Source organism: Dreissena polymorpha, chromosome 13 (genome assembly GCF_020536995.1).
Source record: "Dreissena polymorpha isolate Duluth1 chromosome 13, UMN_Dpol_1.0, whole genome shotgun sequence".
Lineage (NCBI taxonomy): Eukaryota > Metazoa > Mollusca > Bivalvia > Myida > Dreissenidae > Dreissena > Dreissena polymorpha.
The window spans coordinates 47,996,937-48,017,996 of NC_068367.1; the positions used below are offsets into that span (position 1 = coordinate 47,996,937).

The 21,060-nt window shown below is 34.8% G+C and overlaps 2 protein-coding genes across 3 annotated transcripts in view; one reads left to right on the plus strand and one right to left on the minus strand.

Moving 5' to 3' along the window:
- LOC127854644 (von Willebrand factor A domain-containing protein 2-like) overlaps positions 1 to 21,060 on the plus strand; it is a 205,609-nt gene that overhangs the window by 32,617 nt on the left and 151,932 nt on the right. The gene's annotated exons all lie outside the window — the stretch shown is intronic.
- Positions 10,519 to 21,060, minus strand: part of LOC127854805 (uncharacterized) — a 127,638-nt gene continuing 117,096 nt past the window's right edge. For both annotated transcript variants that reach the window (XM_052389855.1, XM_052389856.1), the window contains 2 exons: positions 20,057 to 20,158; positions 10,519 to 15,477 (listed from right to left, as the gene is read on the minus strand). In XM_052389855.1, the coding sequence (XP_052245815.1) occupies positions 13,819 to 15,477; positions 20,057 to 20,158 (1,761 nt within the window). In that variant the 3' untranslated portion in view covers positions 10,519 to 13,818. The remainder of the gene's footprint in view (positions 15,478 to 20,056; positions 20,159 to 21,060) is intronic.

The following is a 21,060-nucleotide window of genomic DNA, read 5'->3' on the forward strand; positions in this document are numbered from 1 at the left end:
TCATATTCTTAGCGTCACCTCCTTGGCATTGGCTCAATCTCTTTAGGAAGAATGCAAAGTTATCGTTTAAATAGGCAATACGCCAATTTTTTTTTTAATAAAGCAGCTTGCATATTTATAAAGCCATCATTTGATGTAGTGAGCGGATAAATTGGATGAAAATTGGCTCATCACACATGCAAAATCATTGATTGGCTTTATTTATAAAAAAACATGTCACAACTTATAAAGATCCCCACGTTTCCAAATGGGTTGTAATTAAATTCTTGTGCTATGATGGATGAATTAATCTTCGCTGAGTCGCACTACATTTTCCGATTTATAGGTAATGCGAAATATGTGTAAAAAAACAACAACATATAAAACCTTATCCAGTTCAATTGTCCATGTTTTTGTGTTTTTAAAAACGTTTGGTTCTTGGCACCATCTCAGAATTAGCATTGGCTCGTTTATTAATGCATCGCTAAAAAGAGGTTGCGCCCGTGATTAACTTTTGTGCGCTTAGGAGAGCAATATGAACTTTTGCGGACCCAAATGCTTTCGTTTACAAATGATGTACTGAATTTTATTTTTTAAGTGTGTGCATTTTCTTTTTATTATGTTTAAAATGACATATATCCAGATATTGTTCATGGTTCTCCGATTAGAGATAACAGAACTTGTGTGCATGTTAATTGTATTTCACTTTTTACAACTAATTTACTATCACAATTGTTTATATAATTTTAACTATGAATACATTTATACAAACTTAGTCTTGCTTGATCAATTTTTATGTTCATAAGAGTGCAATGTTTAAATAAATGGAGACAACCAGATTGAAGGTTGGCAACTTGAGAAACGTTACTTGAAATGTAATTTTTCTTAAACTTTGATTTTGGGTTCAGAATGGCGTAAGAAAAGCGAATATATAAAGAAAGATCAGATAACAAAATGTAGTATTACAGTCTGTATACCTTCATTATTTACTGCTTTCTCAGCCTCAGTGGTAAGAAATTAAATAGCGTAATCGCGAAATAGGCCAAACGCATGTGTGTTTAGGTAACCCAAACTACGCGCAGAGATTTGACTGAGACCAGCATAGTTTGATCAAATCCCTGCCTTCATAACCAACCACGTGTTGAAAGCCGAGCCACATGATACAATAATTTCCCAATTGTTTTTATTTTTACTTTTTTTAATTAGGTATTTTATTTTTTATTATGAACCTAAACTTATACACTCTTTCCAAAATACATGTATACAATAACATGATACTACTTTTCAAGCTATTATACTTAACATTAAATATAAAATCCTCCCAAATCTGGTAGGGTTTTCTTGTGATGGAAGCGATTGTATGCGAGAGCATGGCGCGACAACTCTGCGTGGAGATTGAAGGTACCCATCATCTAGGATTGCCCCTACTCCCCACCCTACAACCTCTGATTGAATTTGTCATGTCGATATGTATTGCGTTTTTGTGCTTTTTTTTAATAATACAGGTTTCAACCCACAATGCTTAGCATCGAATAATCAAAAGCATTGATCGCAGCTTCATTATCTACCTTGTGTTTTGTGGGATTTATTTCCTATTTCGTATAATAATAATAATAGCTGACGACAAGAGGAATTGGTTTTCCGATGCTTCTGGAGTTGCTCATGACTTTATTGATTAAAAGTGTTTTGACAGTGACTTTAAACTAACCTGCTTATCATACTTGTTTGTATTATAATGACACCCGAAACACACATATCTGATGTCTTTGCAAGTAACATAAACAACTCAGTGAGCCAGGGTAAAATGGAAATTTAATGCAGCGACAATTGTGGTTTTAACTACTTCATTTGGAAATTTAATAACATGGCAAACTCGGATTTAACTGCCTTTACGCGTTTTTAAATAGATTGCTTACAATCTATGCATAGTTTGCTGTTGATTCAGTTTTAAAGTTGTTTACTTTAAGTGCTGTCTTATAAGTAGAACAATTATTAATTACCATTACGTTTCCTTGTAAAGATGAGTAATATGAACATACATTTCATGGTGGACCTATACAAGACGCGAAATACCCCAGCGATTCTATAAGTGCCGGTTTTGAGGGACCTATAACATCTTACCTAAGGTTTACATCTCATGCGAAAGACTGACTACCAGTGAGTGAAAAAGGCCACCAGATTCGTAACACCTGGGTTGCGACCCAATAGACTGCAGAATAAATAAATACGCTGATTATTGGGACCCTGTATATAGGGGAGACCGGGGCAAAGTGTTACATTTTTAAAACGTTTTTCGTTTAATACTATATGAACTCGTATGCAGAGCTAGCAACGTGGTTAACATGAAATATCATATCAAATTTAACAAGTAGTGTATGTACCAACACGATAAAATGTGTTTTATTGCCAATATGGTTTCAAAAATCATTAGTAAATGTAACAATTTGCCCCGGTCTTTGGGACTGTGTTACAGCGTGATGAAAATGTTCCATGTAGTTCCAGTCTCATGGTCTCCCCTACCGTCGTTTCATTCAACTAAACGGAAAAAAATACTACTTCGAAAAAATCCGATTTTCAAATAATCAAAACAAGATCAAAATACACAAATTGTTGTTTATATTGTGCATCGTTTTACTCATTATAAAACAAAATAAGAGACCTTTATATTACCCTATTCTTATTTCGTATAAATCTGTATACAACGAAAATCTATGTTTAGAAAAAAAAATCATGGATCTTTTTTAAAGACGGAAAACAAGTTGCGCTGCTGTTTTAGGGCGATTTATCATGATTAACCATCGCGAGCACATGTTTCTCTTTGATAAGAATAACATTTGAGCTGAATTGTCCACAAAGTTATTTCTTTAACTCGGTTTCAAAAAATAGAATATCAAGACGTAATTGTTGTTTATTTACCAACAATTTTAAACGAGCATTCGAATTAATAAACGATACATTAATGTTACGTTCGCACCGTTTGTGCATGTTTACCATTGTGTCATTGTGTCACACCGGTCTTATTGAAGTAAATTATAAAAATTCATTTGTCTCTTATCTTATCCTGACTATGGATTATAAAGTCTAAAATGTTTGTATTATATTGTATAATTGAAATATGATACTTTGAAGAGAAGAGAGAATGACCTCAATGTTCAAACTGTAAAAAAAATCAAAATTATTTCCTTCTTTAGACTTTAATCATGTTTAGAGAATGACCATAATTCATCAGGACTGCTATGAATGAATGGACAATAACACCTATATTTTATGTAGGTGGTACATAAAGTTTCAAAGTACCGGTAGTACATTAAAGGTCTGGTACATGTACATAAGGTGTTACACCCTAAAATGTTCATGGTATCAGTGTTTCAATAATGTAGTGTTTCTTATTATGTATTGCTTAGGTTGTTTTGTTTCAAATTTCAAATTTGCATTTATTTTAAAGCATTTTCAGTCACTTTGTGAATTCTATGTTTTTTGTAATAAGGTGAATTATGTTGTACATGGTGTCAAATATTAATTCATGGTCGCTATGGTGTAGAGAATGATGTCCGCTGGGCGTGGGTTCGATCAATACTCTGGGAGTTCTCCTTATCATCTCCATGGACAACAAGTTCTGGTGTACCAAGTAGTAGTAGTAGTAGTAGTAGTAGTAGTAGTGGTGGTGGTGGTGGTGGTGGTGGTGGTAGTAGTAGTAGTATTAGTAGTAGTAGTAGAAGTAGTAGTAGTAGTAGTAGAAGTAGTAGTAGTAGTAGTAGTAGTAGTAGTAGTAGACTAGTAGTAGTAGAAGTAAGATCAGTAGTAGTAGTCGTAGTTGTTGTTCTTGTTGTAGTAGTAGATAATTAATTAATTAGTAGTAGTAGTAGTAAGAGTTGTAATGGTTGTGTTTGTATTTGTATTGAATTCTGATAATACAACACAATGATGCTGCTGCTAACAATGATGATGATGAATATGATAATGCTGCTGCTGATTGTGATGATGATTATATGATGGGACTTTGGTATTATAAAATTTGTGAGGTTCAAACACAAAACCTGTTGGATAATAAAACTTCTCATTTTATGACAAAAGAGCTAGATTGTAGAGTAAAAAATAAGTATAAAATTCGCTAATAGGAAAGCTACCATTAAAGGACCATGATTTGTGGGCTTCATCAAAAGCAATACATGAAACAGTTATATCTCTTTCAAATGCACTCAATATTGCTGTTCCAATTGATATGCTCAGAAATGCTTCTGGATGGGCATACACCAATGAGTACTTTCCTTCAGTTATTTCCTCTAAAGACACATTAACAACACTGTCGCCCTTAGCAGGAATTCCGGACGCCCCCCCTAAGATGTTCCCTCACCAGACATTTCCCCCATTTTCGTTTTAGTCTTTACATTACCCCCCTCCTCACAATAAATTTATAATGGTTTGGTTGAAGTAAAATCTTGATTTATTATCAAAATGATTTTTTTGCTTATGTAATCTTATGTAATTAACTTTTTATATGAAGCAGCTTGTTTGTTGTTTTCTTTGGATTAATCATTCATTATTTTTGTTAAACTGTTAAAGGAGTGCATGTAAATCATTAGTAAGACGTGCATGTTGGTGTACTAGAGGAATACTAGAGGAATACTAGAGGAATACATGAGATATTCTCAAAATCTTGCACACGTTGTTTTTAATATAATTAAATAGGATCAATTGATGAATTAATTCAGTTTGAGTCAACTTGGGCTGGGTTGTAGAACTATAGTTATTTGTTGTTTTTAATCCAATTAAATAGGGTACTATGTAACTGTCAAAGAAAATATGCATTCATATGCATATAAGCCAAGTTTTGGATGTCACTGATATTTTCAATTTTACTAGTACCTAATTAAGACTAATTAAAACAGAATTGGACTTTCCTTGCAAAGTATTTATTATTAATAATAAAATAAGCTAATGTAATCAAAACATATTGATATTTTAATAATTTAACTCAATGATATTAATAATATTTAAATTTGCCCCAAAAAACTAGGGCAGGTAGATAGGAAGGATTTTTTTTTTTAAACCAACAGTGTTGTCAGTGTAAAATATTTGTAAACCTTCTTCAATTTCAGTTTCACATTTTATGACCTTCAACACATTCTATGCTACTTTATTTTACTATGGTAAGTCATTAAAGTGTTATTTATTTTTCAACTATATAATGTGCTAATCTCATATAATAAATTACTACCCCATTTAAAGATGACACCTAATCTAAATTCATTAATACACTAGTTATAATTGTTTTATTGTAACATACTATTCCACTAAAAAATGACCACCATAGAACATCAATGCGGTGCTTTTACTAAAATTTTCATTGATCTCAATTATTTAAAGAAAAAAATCTATCAAGCACTTATAAAAAAATATATAATTAGGGTGTCAAAATTTAACAAACTGAACAAGTCAATTTGAACTTCTCTTGCAATGCAAATGGAGCCACTTGAAATACCAAATTGTTCCCATACTAGTCGGCAATATAGTTATGACATTGTGTCTATTCATAACATGCATCAGATACACCTTCTGAAACTTTTTAAGCGGTTTTGAAAACGCTATTTCATTGCAAACTTTCGTCAATAAAGGATACATGTTGTTATACAACCGAAAGTGAAAGTACAGTTTAAAAAAATGAATAAAGAGCGAAATTGTTGAAAACTTGCGAAAATTTTAATTGATACTAACATAAGACCGTAGGACTGAACAAAACTATACTTAACTTTTAAATCATAACATGAAAGTTTACTTATAAAGCAAATTCTTCATTCATCCGCGGACTTCTTTGTGTCGTAGTCATAAATGCCTCCAAATGGAGGTGCGTGATGCGTCTAAGTATAGAGGTGACAATAACGTAGTGACGTCACCATTTATGTATAGAATGACCATTGTGTAACGTAGTGACGTCACCATCTATGCATGTTTACAATAAGTCATAGGTTACAATATAGTGACAAAATTCTTTTCCAAGCGCATCATTTTTTTACAAGCTCGTTTGAATACATCTTCTTTGAACCGACCTTAGGAATTTAGAAAACTTTGACAAAAAATACAATTCATGGCTCGCCACTCGTGAAAATATTATTTTCTATGATCACTCGTGAATTAAAATCGATAATCCACCGAATCCAACAATTATCCTCTATATAAAATTCCATTTACACACTTAATATTTCAATGGTTTCAAACATAACGTAAAGTGTAGCCTCTGGTACTAGTTTTGAGTTTCAATTATAGCTCCAGACAATATATTGAATTGCAAAAGAAAAGAAAAACTAGTAGTGTATGTAAATTTTACGTGAATGACTTTTTAAATGTTAAAACAGTTAATGCATTAGTATATAGTTCTTCTTGAATGCTCTGAGCTTTTATGAGTACATCATGGGCGCTCGATGGCAATGTTTTTATTTATTTTATATTTTATTATTAATATATTTTTTTAGTTACCCGTTGTTTATTATAATGCATGCACATACTAAATCAATAAAAATCTTCCGACAAAACGTCTTCTTAAAAAAAGATAGTTTGACTTTGTAGATAGATATTGACAATATCTATGTACATAGTCGAACTATCTTTTTTTAAGAAGACGTTTTGTGGAAAGATTTTTTTATTGATTTAGTATGTGTATGCATTATAATAAACAACGGGTAACTAAAAAAACAATAAAAAAACATTGCCATCGAGCTCCTATGGAGTACATACGTACAGCCAGCGACCCGGAGGGTCAATAGTTGGGAGTTAGATTATTGCAACTACGTACATTAGTAAACAACTTGATGTTCATGTTCAGGTACCTTGTCTCCTGAACAGTAACTCGAGTTTGTTATTCATCATTTTATTAATTTACTTTTTTAAGCATACGCTATTTAAGTATTCACAAGGAGGTCAAAAAAGGTCTATCAGTAGTGCAGACTATGTTCAAGCACCTTAAAGGTCTATCAGTAGTACAGACTATGTTCAAGCACCTTAAAGGTCTATCAGTAGTACAGACTATGTTCAAGCACCTTAAAGGTCTATCAGTAGTACAGACTATGTTCAAGCACCTTAAAGGTCTATCAGTAGTACAGACTATGTTCAAGCACCTTTAAAGTTAATTCGTGTTTAAAGTAAAAACTCACTAAATCGAAACGACTGACACAAATTTAGTTTTGCCAAACGACAACTGATATTGCGAAAAACTTTATATCCCCGGTATGGGAGCAGTTATCTTGTTTAAAACTGGCAAAAGGGTATTTTTTCGTTTTATTGCAACGTTGTATCATATGTATTGCGGTACGATCCTGTGAATAAGGTTGTCTCTAATGTAGGTTAACCAAAAATACGATCAATTATTGTGTTTAGCGTGTTAATGTTTAAATTGGGTATAACCTGACAGATCCTGTTTAACAATGTCGTGTACGAATGTAAATAAGTTTTTGAATACAACGAACATTCTACTCATTACTTATTTTTAACGAGTAGTGTTTAAATACACCATTGTGACATTTAGTAAGATCAAGGCAATATTATAACACATATTATGTTTTCATGTTGACCAAATTATCGTAGTTTTAGGCACATATTTGGAGACCGTTGTTTTATAACAGATATGTACGAAATAAGGCGATATTACACGAATTTTATTAGACGTCTAAACCCTTAAGTTCTACAGAAATCATTTTCAGAAACGTTGAAATATAAATTCCACATATGAATTCCGTTTTGTTTAAACAAAAAACATGCATAAACATCACAACCATGTCAAATAATAAATATCATACCATAAGCTCATCAAGATATTTGTAGTTAAAGAGCTAAAAAAAGTAAATACATCTATGTTTTGCTTTAGAAATACTTTTTAGCATAATATGACATATTCCCAGGAGGTATTTTTCTCTGCTCCTTTGAACAAATATACATTTTAAATCTTTAAAAATGCCAATCGCACGTCATTAAATATTCATGTTCAATGGTACAATATCATACGATAGCTTCAGGAGAGAATTATAAAAATGTACATATCGGAAACACACTGGCTTGGCGGTCATGGAATTACTGCATGTATGAGACCAGAGATATTGTTCAAACAAATGTATAATATGTGGACGAATAATTGCACATGGGTGTGTAATATATACAGCCCAATAGCCGTTCACTTATTTAATATATAAATAATAAACACATTAATATTTTGGACTTTGTGAAGTGTACGCAATTTACTGAAAGTAGGTTTAACTCTAATGCTGCAAGTCGCCCTACCTCTTAGTATTGATCATGGCATTATTTGAACCTGTGTACGTTAGATTTAGGACCGTAACGTGTATTTCTAAAACGTTGACTTTTGTTAGGCATGTTTTAAAATATGTTTTTTTTAAATATATTGTGTGAATAAGTTAAGTTTTCAGACATTCGATTAAGAGTATTTTATTTTATTTGAATGTAACATGTGAGAAATAAATGAGAAAAAATGTTCCAGAAAGAATGTTCTTTGCAATCCACAATCGTTTATTTCAACCATTCGTAATTTCTTAGATGCTTATAAGTAATGTATTATTATTAATGGTGATTCTGGTGCACACGCAACTGTCTGACATGACAAGCGAAAACATTCCGACAAGTTTACCACTATAAAAATTCAATATTGGATGTTTATTTGAATTCTTTTTAATCGCCAGTTATTACCACTAAATGTTCGTCGCATCAGGTATCATCGAACCGTACTAGAACTGTATCAGAAAGGTTCGATACAATATTTATAAGTTTTCAAACGTGCCACACCGTCTACTTATTGTGGTATTTTGTGGTAAGTTACTTTTAATTGCATGATGAAAGACAAAGTTATAGCCGGGACCAGTGTATTACCAGATTGGACCTTAGATATCTAAGTGTGACGCCGACGTTCGAGGTAGGAAGATGGATGTTACTTGCGATACGGTGTCGTTTTTTTTGCGGGAAAATATATTCAACACATGTTCATGTACCATGTCAGTGTGTCGTATGAATAGATATTTGAGGAAAATTTAAATGAAATATATTGTGCCACACACACACACAAACATCATTTGTACCTCGTTAAATCTATGTTACCATACCAAATCTAGCGTTGACATTTTAGCTATTGCAACAAGAAACCGTCGGAGACGGGTGATGCTCCCCAAAGGTTTTATTTGTCACAATATTGCACTATATATTCAGATAAAAGGAAACGTCTTGAGGGCACAGTAGTCGGGGGGACAATAATTTTTTAATAGAAAATTTCAAAGGGCAAAAACTCTGTGAACGATCATCCGATAAGAACCCGCTGATAATATGCACATCTCCCCTTGGTAGTGAAGCTTCCCATAAAGTTTCATTGAATTCCGGTCATTAGTTGCTGAGAAATAGCCCGGTAAAAAAGTGTGCACACACGAACAGACGAAGCGGCGACTATATGCTCTCCCCAAAATAAATTTTGGGGAAGCATAATAATACGATGGATGGTTTAGCAACTAAAAAATTTCAAAGGACCATAACTCTCTAAATAAATCATCTAACCAGAACCCACAAATAACATGCACATCTCCTCAAGGTAGTTAAGCTTCCCATAAAGCTTCATTGAATTCCAGTCGGTAGTTGCGGAGAAATAGCCCGAACAAGAACTATATGTACAGTTTATAGAAAATTTCAAAGGGCCATAACTCTGTGAAAAATCATACGACCATAACCGGCTGATAATATGCACATCTCCTGTTGGTAGTAAAGCTTCCCATAAAGTTTCATTGAATCCCCTAATAAGTTGCTGAGAAATAGCTCGGACAAGAATTGCACTATATGTACAATGGAAAATTTCAAAGGGCCATAACTCTGTGAAAAATCATCCGACCAGAACCCGCTGATAATATGCACATCTCCTCTTGGTAGTGCAGCTTCCCATAAAGTTTCATTGAATTCCAGTCATTAGTTGCTGAGAAATAGCCCGGACAAGAATTGCACTATTTGTACAGTTAATGGAAAAATTCAAAGGGCCATAACTCTGTGAAAAATAATCCGACCAGAACTGGCTGATAATATGCACATCTCCTTTTGGTAGTGAAGCTTCCCATAAAGTTTCATTGAATTCTGGTCATTAGTTTCTGAGAAATAGCCCGGACAAGAATTGCACTATATGTACAGTTAATGGAAAATTTCAAAGGGTCATAACTCTGTGAAAAATCATCCGACCAGAACCGGCTGATAATATGCACATCTCCTCTTAGTAGTGAAGCTTCCTATAAAGTTTCATTGAATTCCTGTCATTAGTTGCTGAGAAATAGCCCGGACAAAAAAGTGCACGGACGGACGAACAGATGAAGCGGCGACTATATGCTCCCCCCAAAATAAATTTTGGGGGAGCAAAATAAGGAACACTCATTTTTTTTATAGGTTAACTTTATTTACAAATATTTTGTGAAATATTCGTTGATTTTGAATATTTATGTTACTTTAAGGACCCCATAAAGGAACAGCAGATCTGTTGTTAAAACAGCCAAGAGATAAATAAAGGCAACATCATTTCATGTTCATCTGGTTTTTATTTTGCTTCTTGTTAAACTGATCTCGCTCTCTAACATACAACACGCAGTAGCATAATACATGGGACGTAATGTACACCTAAGTGAAAGTAAAGAAGCATCGTGAATGAATTATCATCTAGTGCCAAACACAAATAGATACTGAACATATTTCTGAAATTTCAGAAAAAAGTATAAATAATAATGATCACTTTTACTGTTAAAAAATATGGCAGGTCATGAGTGCATGCTAAATAAAGTACTGTACACGTTCATGAAAACATGAAATATGATTATTTTCATGGTTGTTTTCGTGGTAATGTTATGTACACCTGAAATTGATTAAAACAGCTCAAACATTATTTTGAAGTTTTGTTACCTCTAAAGTAATTAGTTGTTATAGTTTTTGACCTTTCAATCAAACTTATATGAACTGATCTTTCAATATATACAAAGTAGCAATAAAACTGTGTAACATTATTCTGCACCACTTTTGTACATTGCTAAAAAATACACAACAATTTTACCACACTATTGCTAGTTTTACATACAACTTCTGTCATATAGGAATGAACACCGTGAAAACTACAGAAAACTGGTTTAAAACTATTCCAGCTGCTACATGATTTTCGACTCTCAAATATATTCTGATGAACAAACACCATTAAAGCTGAGAAAGCATTATGAGATAAAACACATTAATAGGTTAAACAAATAAATAAAATAAAATGACTAGAAACAATTAGTATAAAATTAAGAAATAAAATCACAATTTAAAATTTATTCAAATTAATTATCAGCAAAACAGAACACAAAAAACTCAACATAATGTTCCTGATTGCTTTAAAAATAGTGTAACATGTCAAATAAACGACATGTATTTTGTACATGCACAAAGAAATATAACTCTTATTTTGCTTGAAAAGAATCAGATAACAAAAAGAGTATCCTCCCTTTCATTGGTAACAAGAGATGTGTTTGTCAGAAACACAATGCCCCCTAATGCGCCGCTTTGAATTATTTTTTTGACCTTTGACCTTGAAGGATGACCTTGACCTTTCACCACTCAAAATTTGCAACTTCATGAGATACACATGCATGCCAAATATCAAGTTGCTATGATCAATATTGCAAAAGTTATGAAGAAGGTTAAAGTTTTTGAATTTTTTTTTTTTACCTTTGACCTTAAAGGATGACCTTGACCTTTCACCACTCAACATGTGCAGCTCCATGAGATACACATGCATGCCAAATATCAAGTTGCTATCTTCAATATTGCAAAAGTTATGACCAAGGTTAAAGTTTTGGTTAAAGTTTTGGGACACACACACATATACAATGACAGACAGGCCAAAAACAATATACCCCCAATCTTTCGATCCAGGGGCATAAAAAAAAGTGACTTAAAGTGCAAACATTATAAATAAACAAATATCTAAAAAAAATGTGTTCACCTCGATCACAGCATTTAAAGTGATTTAAACTAGGATTTTATAATAAATTTAGTCAAGAAAATTTGAAACGATAATCAAAGTTCCATTCTTTCCACAATGTATTCTGCATTACATGTATTATATAATAAACAATAGAAAATTCTGTTTGTTACATAAACAAGAATGAAAATCATGTCAAAATAACTAATAAATCATTGGATCATCTTGATACTTATCTTCAAAAACAGTTTCCTAACTTCAAGTTCTACATTTACAATAGAATTATTGAACATTAGAATTTCAATCTTTATCACTGCAGCACTGCACTTGATAATTGTTTTAACATCCTAATTCATAGTTAAAACAAAGTGCATTATGCCAACTTTTTTTAATTCACATTAGAAAAAAATCATTCAACATCAAAAAGCAAATAATTATTTGCAAAGTCATTAGATTTACAAACTGGAAACTTAAAAGAAAGAAATACATGTATAATGAAGAAAAAAAAACACCAAATGCAACCAGCATAAAACCAGAACAGCACGGGAGTAACTCTCAGTCTGTTCAGGTTTTATGCTGTTTCCTGCTCATCAGTATCTAAGGGTTAGAAATGAAGCCTTAACAACTTAAATCTAGTAAGACAGGTCTTACATCAAATGTTACTTTTGAAGGGACCACAAATGGGTCAAAATAGGTATCTTAGTGGTAAAGGGTTAACAATGAGTTAACACTAAATCTAGCTTATATTCAAGTCTAACAGGCCAGCTAGGACAGAGAAAGTTGTGTTTCTTGACTACGTTTTGGGGGCGGTGGTGGTGGGGGCCGCACCTTTCCTGACCTTTGACTTTCACAGTGACCTTGAAACTCCTGACCTTGACCTTCAAAATTCTCAAAGAATTCTGGAGGAGGAGGGGGAAGTTCATTAATATCGAGAATTCCATCGCAATTGTCATAAATAGGGTCAATATTATCCAGGTCAAGTTCATTTGGCACACTGGAACCACTTACAACAGCGTGGGTTGTGTCTGCACTTGATGATGATGATGACAACTTTGTAGTCTCACTACGTTTTGGTGGTGGAGGTGGAAGCTGTCGTTTTGATTGCTGCTGCGTTGATAATGATGAAATCTGTGATGTTTCTGATGAAGTCGAGGATCGACTGTGTCGATCAATGTCGTGAACAGGCTCTTGGGAATAACACAGTGGCTGATCTTTTTGATCTTTGAGACATGAGTTCATGCTTCCATTGACTCGTTGATCTGACGATGGTTTTGGCAACGTTTGTGGTGGTTGTCGCAGAGCGGCAATGTCACTTTGTTCACACTTTTCACTGCTGATGGTCTTGTTGAATATTGTGCATATGTTTGTTCAACTCTGCCATGAACGGCAGGGGCATCCCTTGATTGGATTCCTCTCCATTCAAACAAGCAATTCGATCACCATTGTTCTGGTGGAAATTATCTGAAGAGATATCTGGGTCTGATGACCCAGCATTATTTCCGGGAACAACAAAGTTGCTACCCGACGGTCGCTTTTTGTGCATGCTTACAGTGGCTGAAGGATTTCTAGGAGTTGGTGGGAGCAGAACAGGAGGGGTGCATGGGACCATGGGAGGGGGGACAGGCTTAGCTACAGAGGACCTGTGGGCAGAGAGGCGCGGGGAAAGACATCCTATAGTTGGTAAGGGGGATGAGGGGGGCTGAGAGGCAGGGGAGTGTATTTTCCCCTTTGTTGAAGTATTGTCGATAGGAAGATCTTGACCAGTTTGATAATTAGCAGTGGTTGATTGGTGAGGAAAAGGGGCTTTTTCCGCAGGGTAACTAGGGGCTGATGAAGAATGGTGTATAGAGGGTGACTGCACAGGATAACTAGGGGTGGAAGAAGAATGCTGTAGAGGGAGTGGCAGCACAGGGTAGTTGGTGGCAGTCAAAGACTGATGAATGAGTGGTGACTGCATAGGGTAACAGGGTGTTGATGAAGACATGACAGGTGCAGTGTATTGGGCTGAACCTAGCGGATGGCCATAGGTAAAGTGTTGGGTGTGGTTGGGATGTGATGACTGAGTGGGGTAAGAAGGTGCAGTGGATGAGTGAATTGGAGGGGTGCTGGGGTAGTTGACAGGATAGACCGATGTAGCTGGTGGGGTAGAGGGCAATGACACAGAGGGGCTGCCAATGTGGGCTGGATAGGCATGGCTGGGGAAGTGAGGGGGCTGTGCAGAAACAGAGGGCGTGTTGGGTTGAGACATTGACCTTGTATGACCCATGTGGGAGGCGACCGAGTAGGGAGAAGGGATAACTCTGGGAGGGAAGTGGAGATGAAACAGGGACCACACCACGGTATCCTTCATTTGCCTCCTCCACAGACTCTAGACTAGATTTAGAAGGGTTTCTAATATGACCTTTCTCAACTGGACCAATGGCAGGCCCAGAATGTGGTCGGCCCTTTTTGATACTTGCTGGCTTTTGGGCAGTGGGTGGACCCTGCTTGTTGGACACATGGCAATCACTGTAGAGCTTGGAATCATAACTCATCCAAGAATTCTGCTCCGAAAAAAACATTTCAGACAAAGGGCTGGTTAAAGTGCCCTGACCCGAATCTCCTGATTCCACAGAGGAAATTGATGAGCCCCTGGAGTGCGTATTTACCCCATTACCCAGTCCACTCTTCCTAGGGGGTGGGGAGGTCAAGACTCTCCCATTCTTCGTATGGGAATAGCTGTTGGAAGAAGGAACTGCAGGTGACAGCGGGGATGACTGCATCTGGTGTGACATTGACCTGCCTTCCTTCATATGATGGTCATTTCTCTCATTTACTTCACAGACAGGGGCACTCTTACGCCTCTCTGAAATATCCTTCATAGCACCCAAACTATTCGGCCGCCATTCGTCATTGGAACTATCCATCGAACTGACGCTGCCTCCGTCTAAGGACGTCTGCACCATTTCTGAGATTTGTTTTGTTGTGCCAGTGGTCACTGGAAGCTTCGCACGCAGTTTACTGCCCCTGTGGACCAGACCACCGTACCGCCCCTCCCCGCTGGAAGTTGAATCCTCGCTGGAGTCCGTAGATGCACTGGTGATGGAGTCCCTGTGCCTGACACAATGAACAACTTCATCACCTGGATCATGTATGACACTGTGCGTATTACTAAATGACACGCGTTTTACCGGTGGTTTATCTATTCGCACTGGCTCACTTATCTGTGCCGCAGTCAGTGACAATTTCCTTTCTAATAGTCTATCCATTTTGTCCGATGCTGCGTTGTCAATACCTTCAGATGGCTTATCAACACAATGAACACTTGCTGTTGTCTCTTTAACTAACATGGAGGTTTTCACGTTCACTATCGAGTGTCTCAGGCCCGGTTCGGGGACTGACATGCGACTGTCTGACAACGCTCCCTGTTGGTCGAGTTCCACTATTTCATCGCTGGAATCTGATTGGTTGATATGGTGATCATGTGTATCCCAGGACAGAATCTCACGCTGAAGGTTGTGGTAATTGGTCAATAACTGCTTCCCATACTGAAAATGAAATAAAGGAACATAAGATATTTTTTGTTGAATTAATTTACAGCATTTATTAAGTATAGCGCATAGCTTATTACCTCAAAGTTTCAAATTAAAAAGGTGATGCATATTGTACATTTATACAATGCTATCCTGGCTGCTAAGTTTAGAAAAATGCATTACAATTTACATAATCGTAAATAATGATAAAAGCCACCATTTTTTTCATTCCAGAATACTGCACCTTCATTGTTCATCACATTTACACCTGTGCAGTGCGACAAACAATAACCCCACAATAACCCCACTTATCCCAAATAAAAGATTAACAGTTTTACGTCAAAACTGACCTATCTCAAGTTCAACTACTGTAGCCCTAAACAGCATGAAACAATTGTTTTTAATATACCAAAAGTTTCCACTTAAAACAAAATGCACTATGATTCTCTTGAATAAAGAAAAGACACTCATAGAGTGAGTTGTCTCCCATGGTGAGTTACAAAGTTTTTATTCAGCATTAAATTTTATTATTTTTTAATCAAAATGCACTACGTTTTTTAACAAAAATTAAATAGTGAGTTGTCTTCCGTAAACATCAAAGTATTTATTCAGCATTCATATTCAATGCCCAGGCTTTTCCCAAGGAAGAATGACATGATGTACATAAAGTTTTATTTTCACAAGATAAAATTCAGTACAACGGATCTTCACGAAATACATGAGGCCTGTAATTTCTGGCTTGAAAAATTACAACATTTTCAGGACAAATATTGTGCCATGAAACCCTTATCATAATAACGCTTCCTCTGTTGAATACAAAATTAAGCTTTCCAATGACCCATATTATTTGAAGGTGAAATAGTAAAATGTCAACCCTTTTTGGTCCAATTTTTCTAGTTTGCTTAGCCTAAACAATATATTGTTCTTCATTTGGCCTTTAAAAACAGGGTGCACGCTATACATGGGAAATTTGGTACTTAATTTTTAAACATATTTACTTTTAAAAGCAGTCAGCACAATTAAGGCAACTCTTTCCTCCTATGTTTTATCAACAACAGATTTGCATTATTTCTTTAACAAGAGCCTTGCTTTAGCAAACCAGAAATACTCAAGCTCACTAAGGTTTGAAATTAAATATTTCCCCTTTTGGGAACTTGGAGAATTTCATTAAAATGTTTCACCCATTTATGCCTAGTGGACTCTCCCATCCTTCTAAATTGGATCAATTTATTTCCAAAATTAGGGATGTCTAGTATATTTATTTCTATATTTAGAATATTTCTTACAGAAATTCCTATAAGCAAACAGCGCAGACCCTGATGAGACGCCACATCATGCGGCGTCTCATGATGCGGCATCTCATCAGTGTCTACGCTGTTTGCCAAGGCCTTTTTTTCTAGACGCTAGGCATATATGGGTTAAACATCAAAGTTATTTTAAACTCTGACATAAATAATTACACCGTTCAATCATAACTATTATACCATTTTAGTAAAAAATGAAGTACAAGTATGATGCAATACATATGCTTTTTGTCCGCTTTATCATAAATTTTTAAGTGTATACCAATAGTGAAGATAATTAATTATAATTTGATATTAACTTTAAATAAATTCTTATAATTGTCACTTGTTTTCAACAATTCCTCTAAATCATTTTGCAGCCATCACGAGGTGCAAACAATAAACCCTGTCCCACTACCAGTACACAGAGGTGTGATAATAATTTTGCACAGGATTAGGGACTGACACTTGGACTCATATTTTTAAGAGATCATGCTCAAGTTGATGGCAACAATGTCTTATTGAAACATTGATGATTGCGCCAGGGCTAATAGATTCTATTGAGTTTCTGTAGCTTTTTGAGTTATCAATGCTGGAGTTAAAGAAGTTATACAGTAACTATACAGTATATGAGTCACGTTCTGAGAAAACTGGGCATAATTCATGTGCATAAAGTGTCGTCCAAGATTTGCCTGTGCAGTCCGCAAATTGGATTTTTGCTAAAAAGAGACTTCATTTAAACGAAAAATGTCCAAAAAGTGGAAAGTGTCATCCCTGATTAGCCTGTGCGGACTGCACAGGCTAATCTGGGACAACATTTTACGCACATGCATTATGCCCAGTTTTCTCAGAACGTGACCCATATAATAAATAAATAATTTTTTCTCAATTAAAAAACTATATTTCCACCTAGTAGTCTGCAATTCATGTGTGTGTTCATCTAATATGGCATTGAACATTGTTTTTAAAGGGCAAAGAATGTTAACAAGCAAGACCAAGTTTGTTGAACATAAATCTTTAAATTACACGCTAATTGCACAAGATAATATAAAGCTTTTTATATTACAATTAACTTGCTTTTTATTGCCTACATGCAGCTAATAAGTTTTTTAACATGATGTTATAACAAGATAAGATGTAAGGCATTTACCATTATCAAAACTAATGTGTTTTTTTAAGTATAGTTCAAAAATAGGATGCAAAATACTGTCAGTATACTTTGTCCCAAAACATAATTTGCATAATCATTTAGACAAATGCAAACAAATTTTACCTTCATATTGAATCCACAATCTTAATCTCGATAGCTAATAACACAACAGGATTTAATGAACCTGTAGTAAATATTGCCCCTTATTTTAAGCAGTTACATGTATTGCCACAACATACATCCATCAGTATGGGATTCTAACACAAATATGAAGACATTGGTCTCAGCAAATATAATATAAACTCCTTCAAAGTACAAGTAGTTACAACATCTGAACTGTATTACTGTTAGTTATGAAACAAGCATTGTGATTAAGTGTGGACTTATTTAACCCTGGCATAAAAACATAAACAAACTGCTCCAAGTCAGTTACTATTTTACAATCCGTCACACTCCTTAAATAATCACGCTTTTACTGTGGTATTATCCCATTATGATAACAAGATTACTATGATAGTAGTAAATTCTCTTCATTGATTTTAATCGAGCGTATGACAGAAGGCCGCATTGAGTGACTCAGAGTTAAGGACAAATCACTGAGAGCTGTGTCACACAAGCCTGTGGGAGTATCTAGGGAACAATTAGCCTCAGTTACAATTTATGCATTTATAAAACAGCGTAAATAAGTAACAATTATGTTTAAGGGGTATAAATAGCGTTTATAATTAAAGGAGCGTACTGTAACTTACAAATAAACATTATAATAAAAAAATCATACTAAAAACTGTAATTATTGACAACTGAATGACTTAAAACAGATATTTTCTGCATTATCAATAACTCGATTAATAATAAATGGAATCAAGAAATGTAACCTTTGCACAGTATTTTTTAGTATCTGGCACTATTGTGCAATTGAATAAAGATAACTTTGCACAGTAACTGTTGGTATAATACACTGTTGTGCGAATGAATTAAGATTGGATCTGATACTCACAAACTTACTAATACATTAGACTAGAGAAGTCAGACCCGAAGATAATTAAATTCTTTCATCATTCAATTGCAAACAATCACCATCTGTTCTTAGTGAGCCTGACATGAGAACTAATTGTGTGCTTTATTAATAATGTCTAATTAAAAATCCTATAAAGTTGGGTATAAGATTCCATGTATTTGCATTGGTACAATAGAAACTCAAGCTACAAGTAAGGTCATTTAATATTAAAATGTGTGTGGGTGGCCATTGTTAATGTTATGAACATGGGTGAAATGCTGCTTCGTAGAACTAAACCAGTTTATATCATTATGACAGCATCTTTAAAACGCAACTGTTCTCATATAAAAGAAGTCTTTTCTAAACTATCTCGTATATATTGCATGTTTACTGCAACAACTTTTTTTTATTTCTTTTATCAAGAGAAAGTTAACAGGATAAATGAAATACAAATAATGTTTTAAATTCAAAAATAAGGCAAACATAAAACCTTAATAATTCCCAAATAAATAATGAAATAATGTAACAATCAAAAATAAATAAATGAATGTATACATCTATAGATGGATGAATAGGCTATTCCAATTTAACTATAACATATTATACTTGGGAAGTAGGTGGGGTGTTTCTAAATCAGGAAAATAACTGGACTATTGTTCATCTTAATTATTAGCCAAGTGCCCCTACTAGAGTGTTAAAAGCTGATCATGCACTCATGTACTCCAATCCCAGACAGCTTGAGTTAATTTCAAATGCAAGTGGTGTACATGTATCATGTACTGATATATGTCCCACACTTTATTATGTTTAAAGTCTTCTGCTTGTTGTTAGTGAGCAATGTAATACAAACATTTATAATCTGAATGGACAAGGTTTTCAGTTTACAAGAGCATGTGGGCAGGTTGGCTCTTAGTTCTTTGCCAAAAAACCTCACTCAAACCAAAATAAAAACATATTGTCCACCTGCAAGGTTATAAAACATATTTTAATTCTGGCCTACAAATGCTATTCTTAATCCCATTTAATAAAATGTGGCATGAAATAGCATCTTAAGATAGATCCTATACTTGGGAGCTACACAATGGCCATCCCGGGAATATGCCCACCACAACATGCATAATATGGGGGAAAGTAGGAATCCAACATTCCGTATATTTCTTTCACCTTGGCTATTCGGATGCCCATGATCCATTGGTCGAGAGCGGGCTTGTTCTCTGCGCACAGGTAGCGTATAAACTTTGACGTCTTCTTCTGAATCTGGGGATGCTGGAAAGAATAAAAAGTCACAAGTAACAACATGTAAACATCCTGCAGTGTTTGCAGTGTCTTTTGTGATAAGGACATTCACAATTCATTGCTGTATAAGAAGCCAAAACTAATACATTTGGTGTCAAGCTCATCATAACACAGCTATTATAGAGCCTTGCCCTGCTAAAATGGTTCTTATGACATATCTGGATCAAGAAGCTCAAGACAAGCCAGCAAATCCGCGCAGTCTGGTTAGGAGCTCACCTGTCTGTTAACACTTTCCCACTCGGAGGCAAAGAGAAAATGGCTATGTGCAAACAGCATAAAACCAGAACAGCCTGCGAGTCACTCACAGTCTGTTCAGGTTTTATGCTATTTGCTGCTCATCAGTATCTATGGGTTCAAAATGAAGCCTTTACAATTTGAATCTAGTCAGAAAGGTCATTAATTAAATTTAACTTTCTAAAGGACTACAAACGCGTCAAAATACAAATCTACGTGGTACAGTGTTAATGATACAACAATACCTTGTGTAACTTAATAGCGGATAAGGTAGCTACTGACCAGAGGGCATAGCTACATATGAGTAAAGATGTAAAGGAATATAAATAATGTGTGTTACATAATATCTGTGTAATTATAATAATTTTCATTTTAATTTGAATGTTTTCTACTTTTTACTTCAATTAATTTCCGATTTTTTGCTAATGTCTATTATGCAACAAGTATTTTGATTGGTGGATACTTATTACAAGACTGGAAACATTAAAAAGCAATTTTAAGGACAGGAGCGACTCTTTCATCCAACAAACAACTGTTTGACACTACTGCTGTTTGCACCAAGCCATTCTAACATAGCTACAATGTAATTAAAAAATTCTGCACACACAAAAATAGGCCTGAATGCCAACGTATTTCTG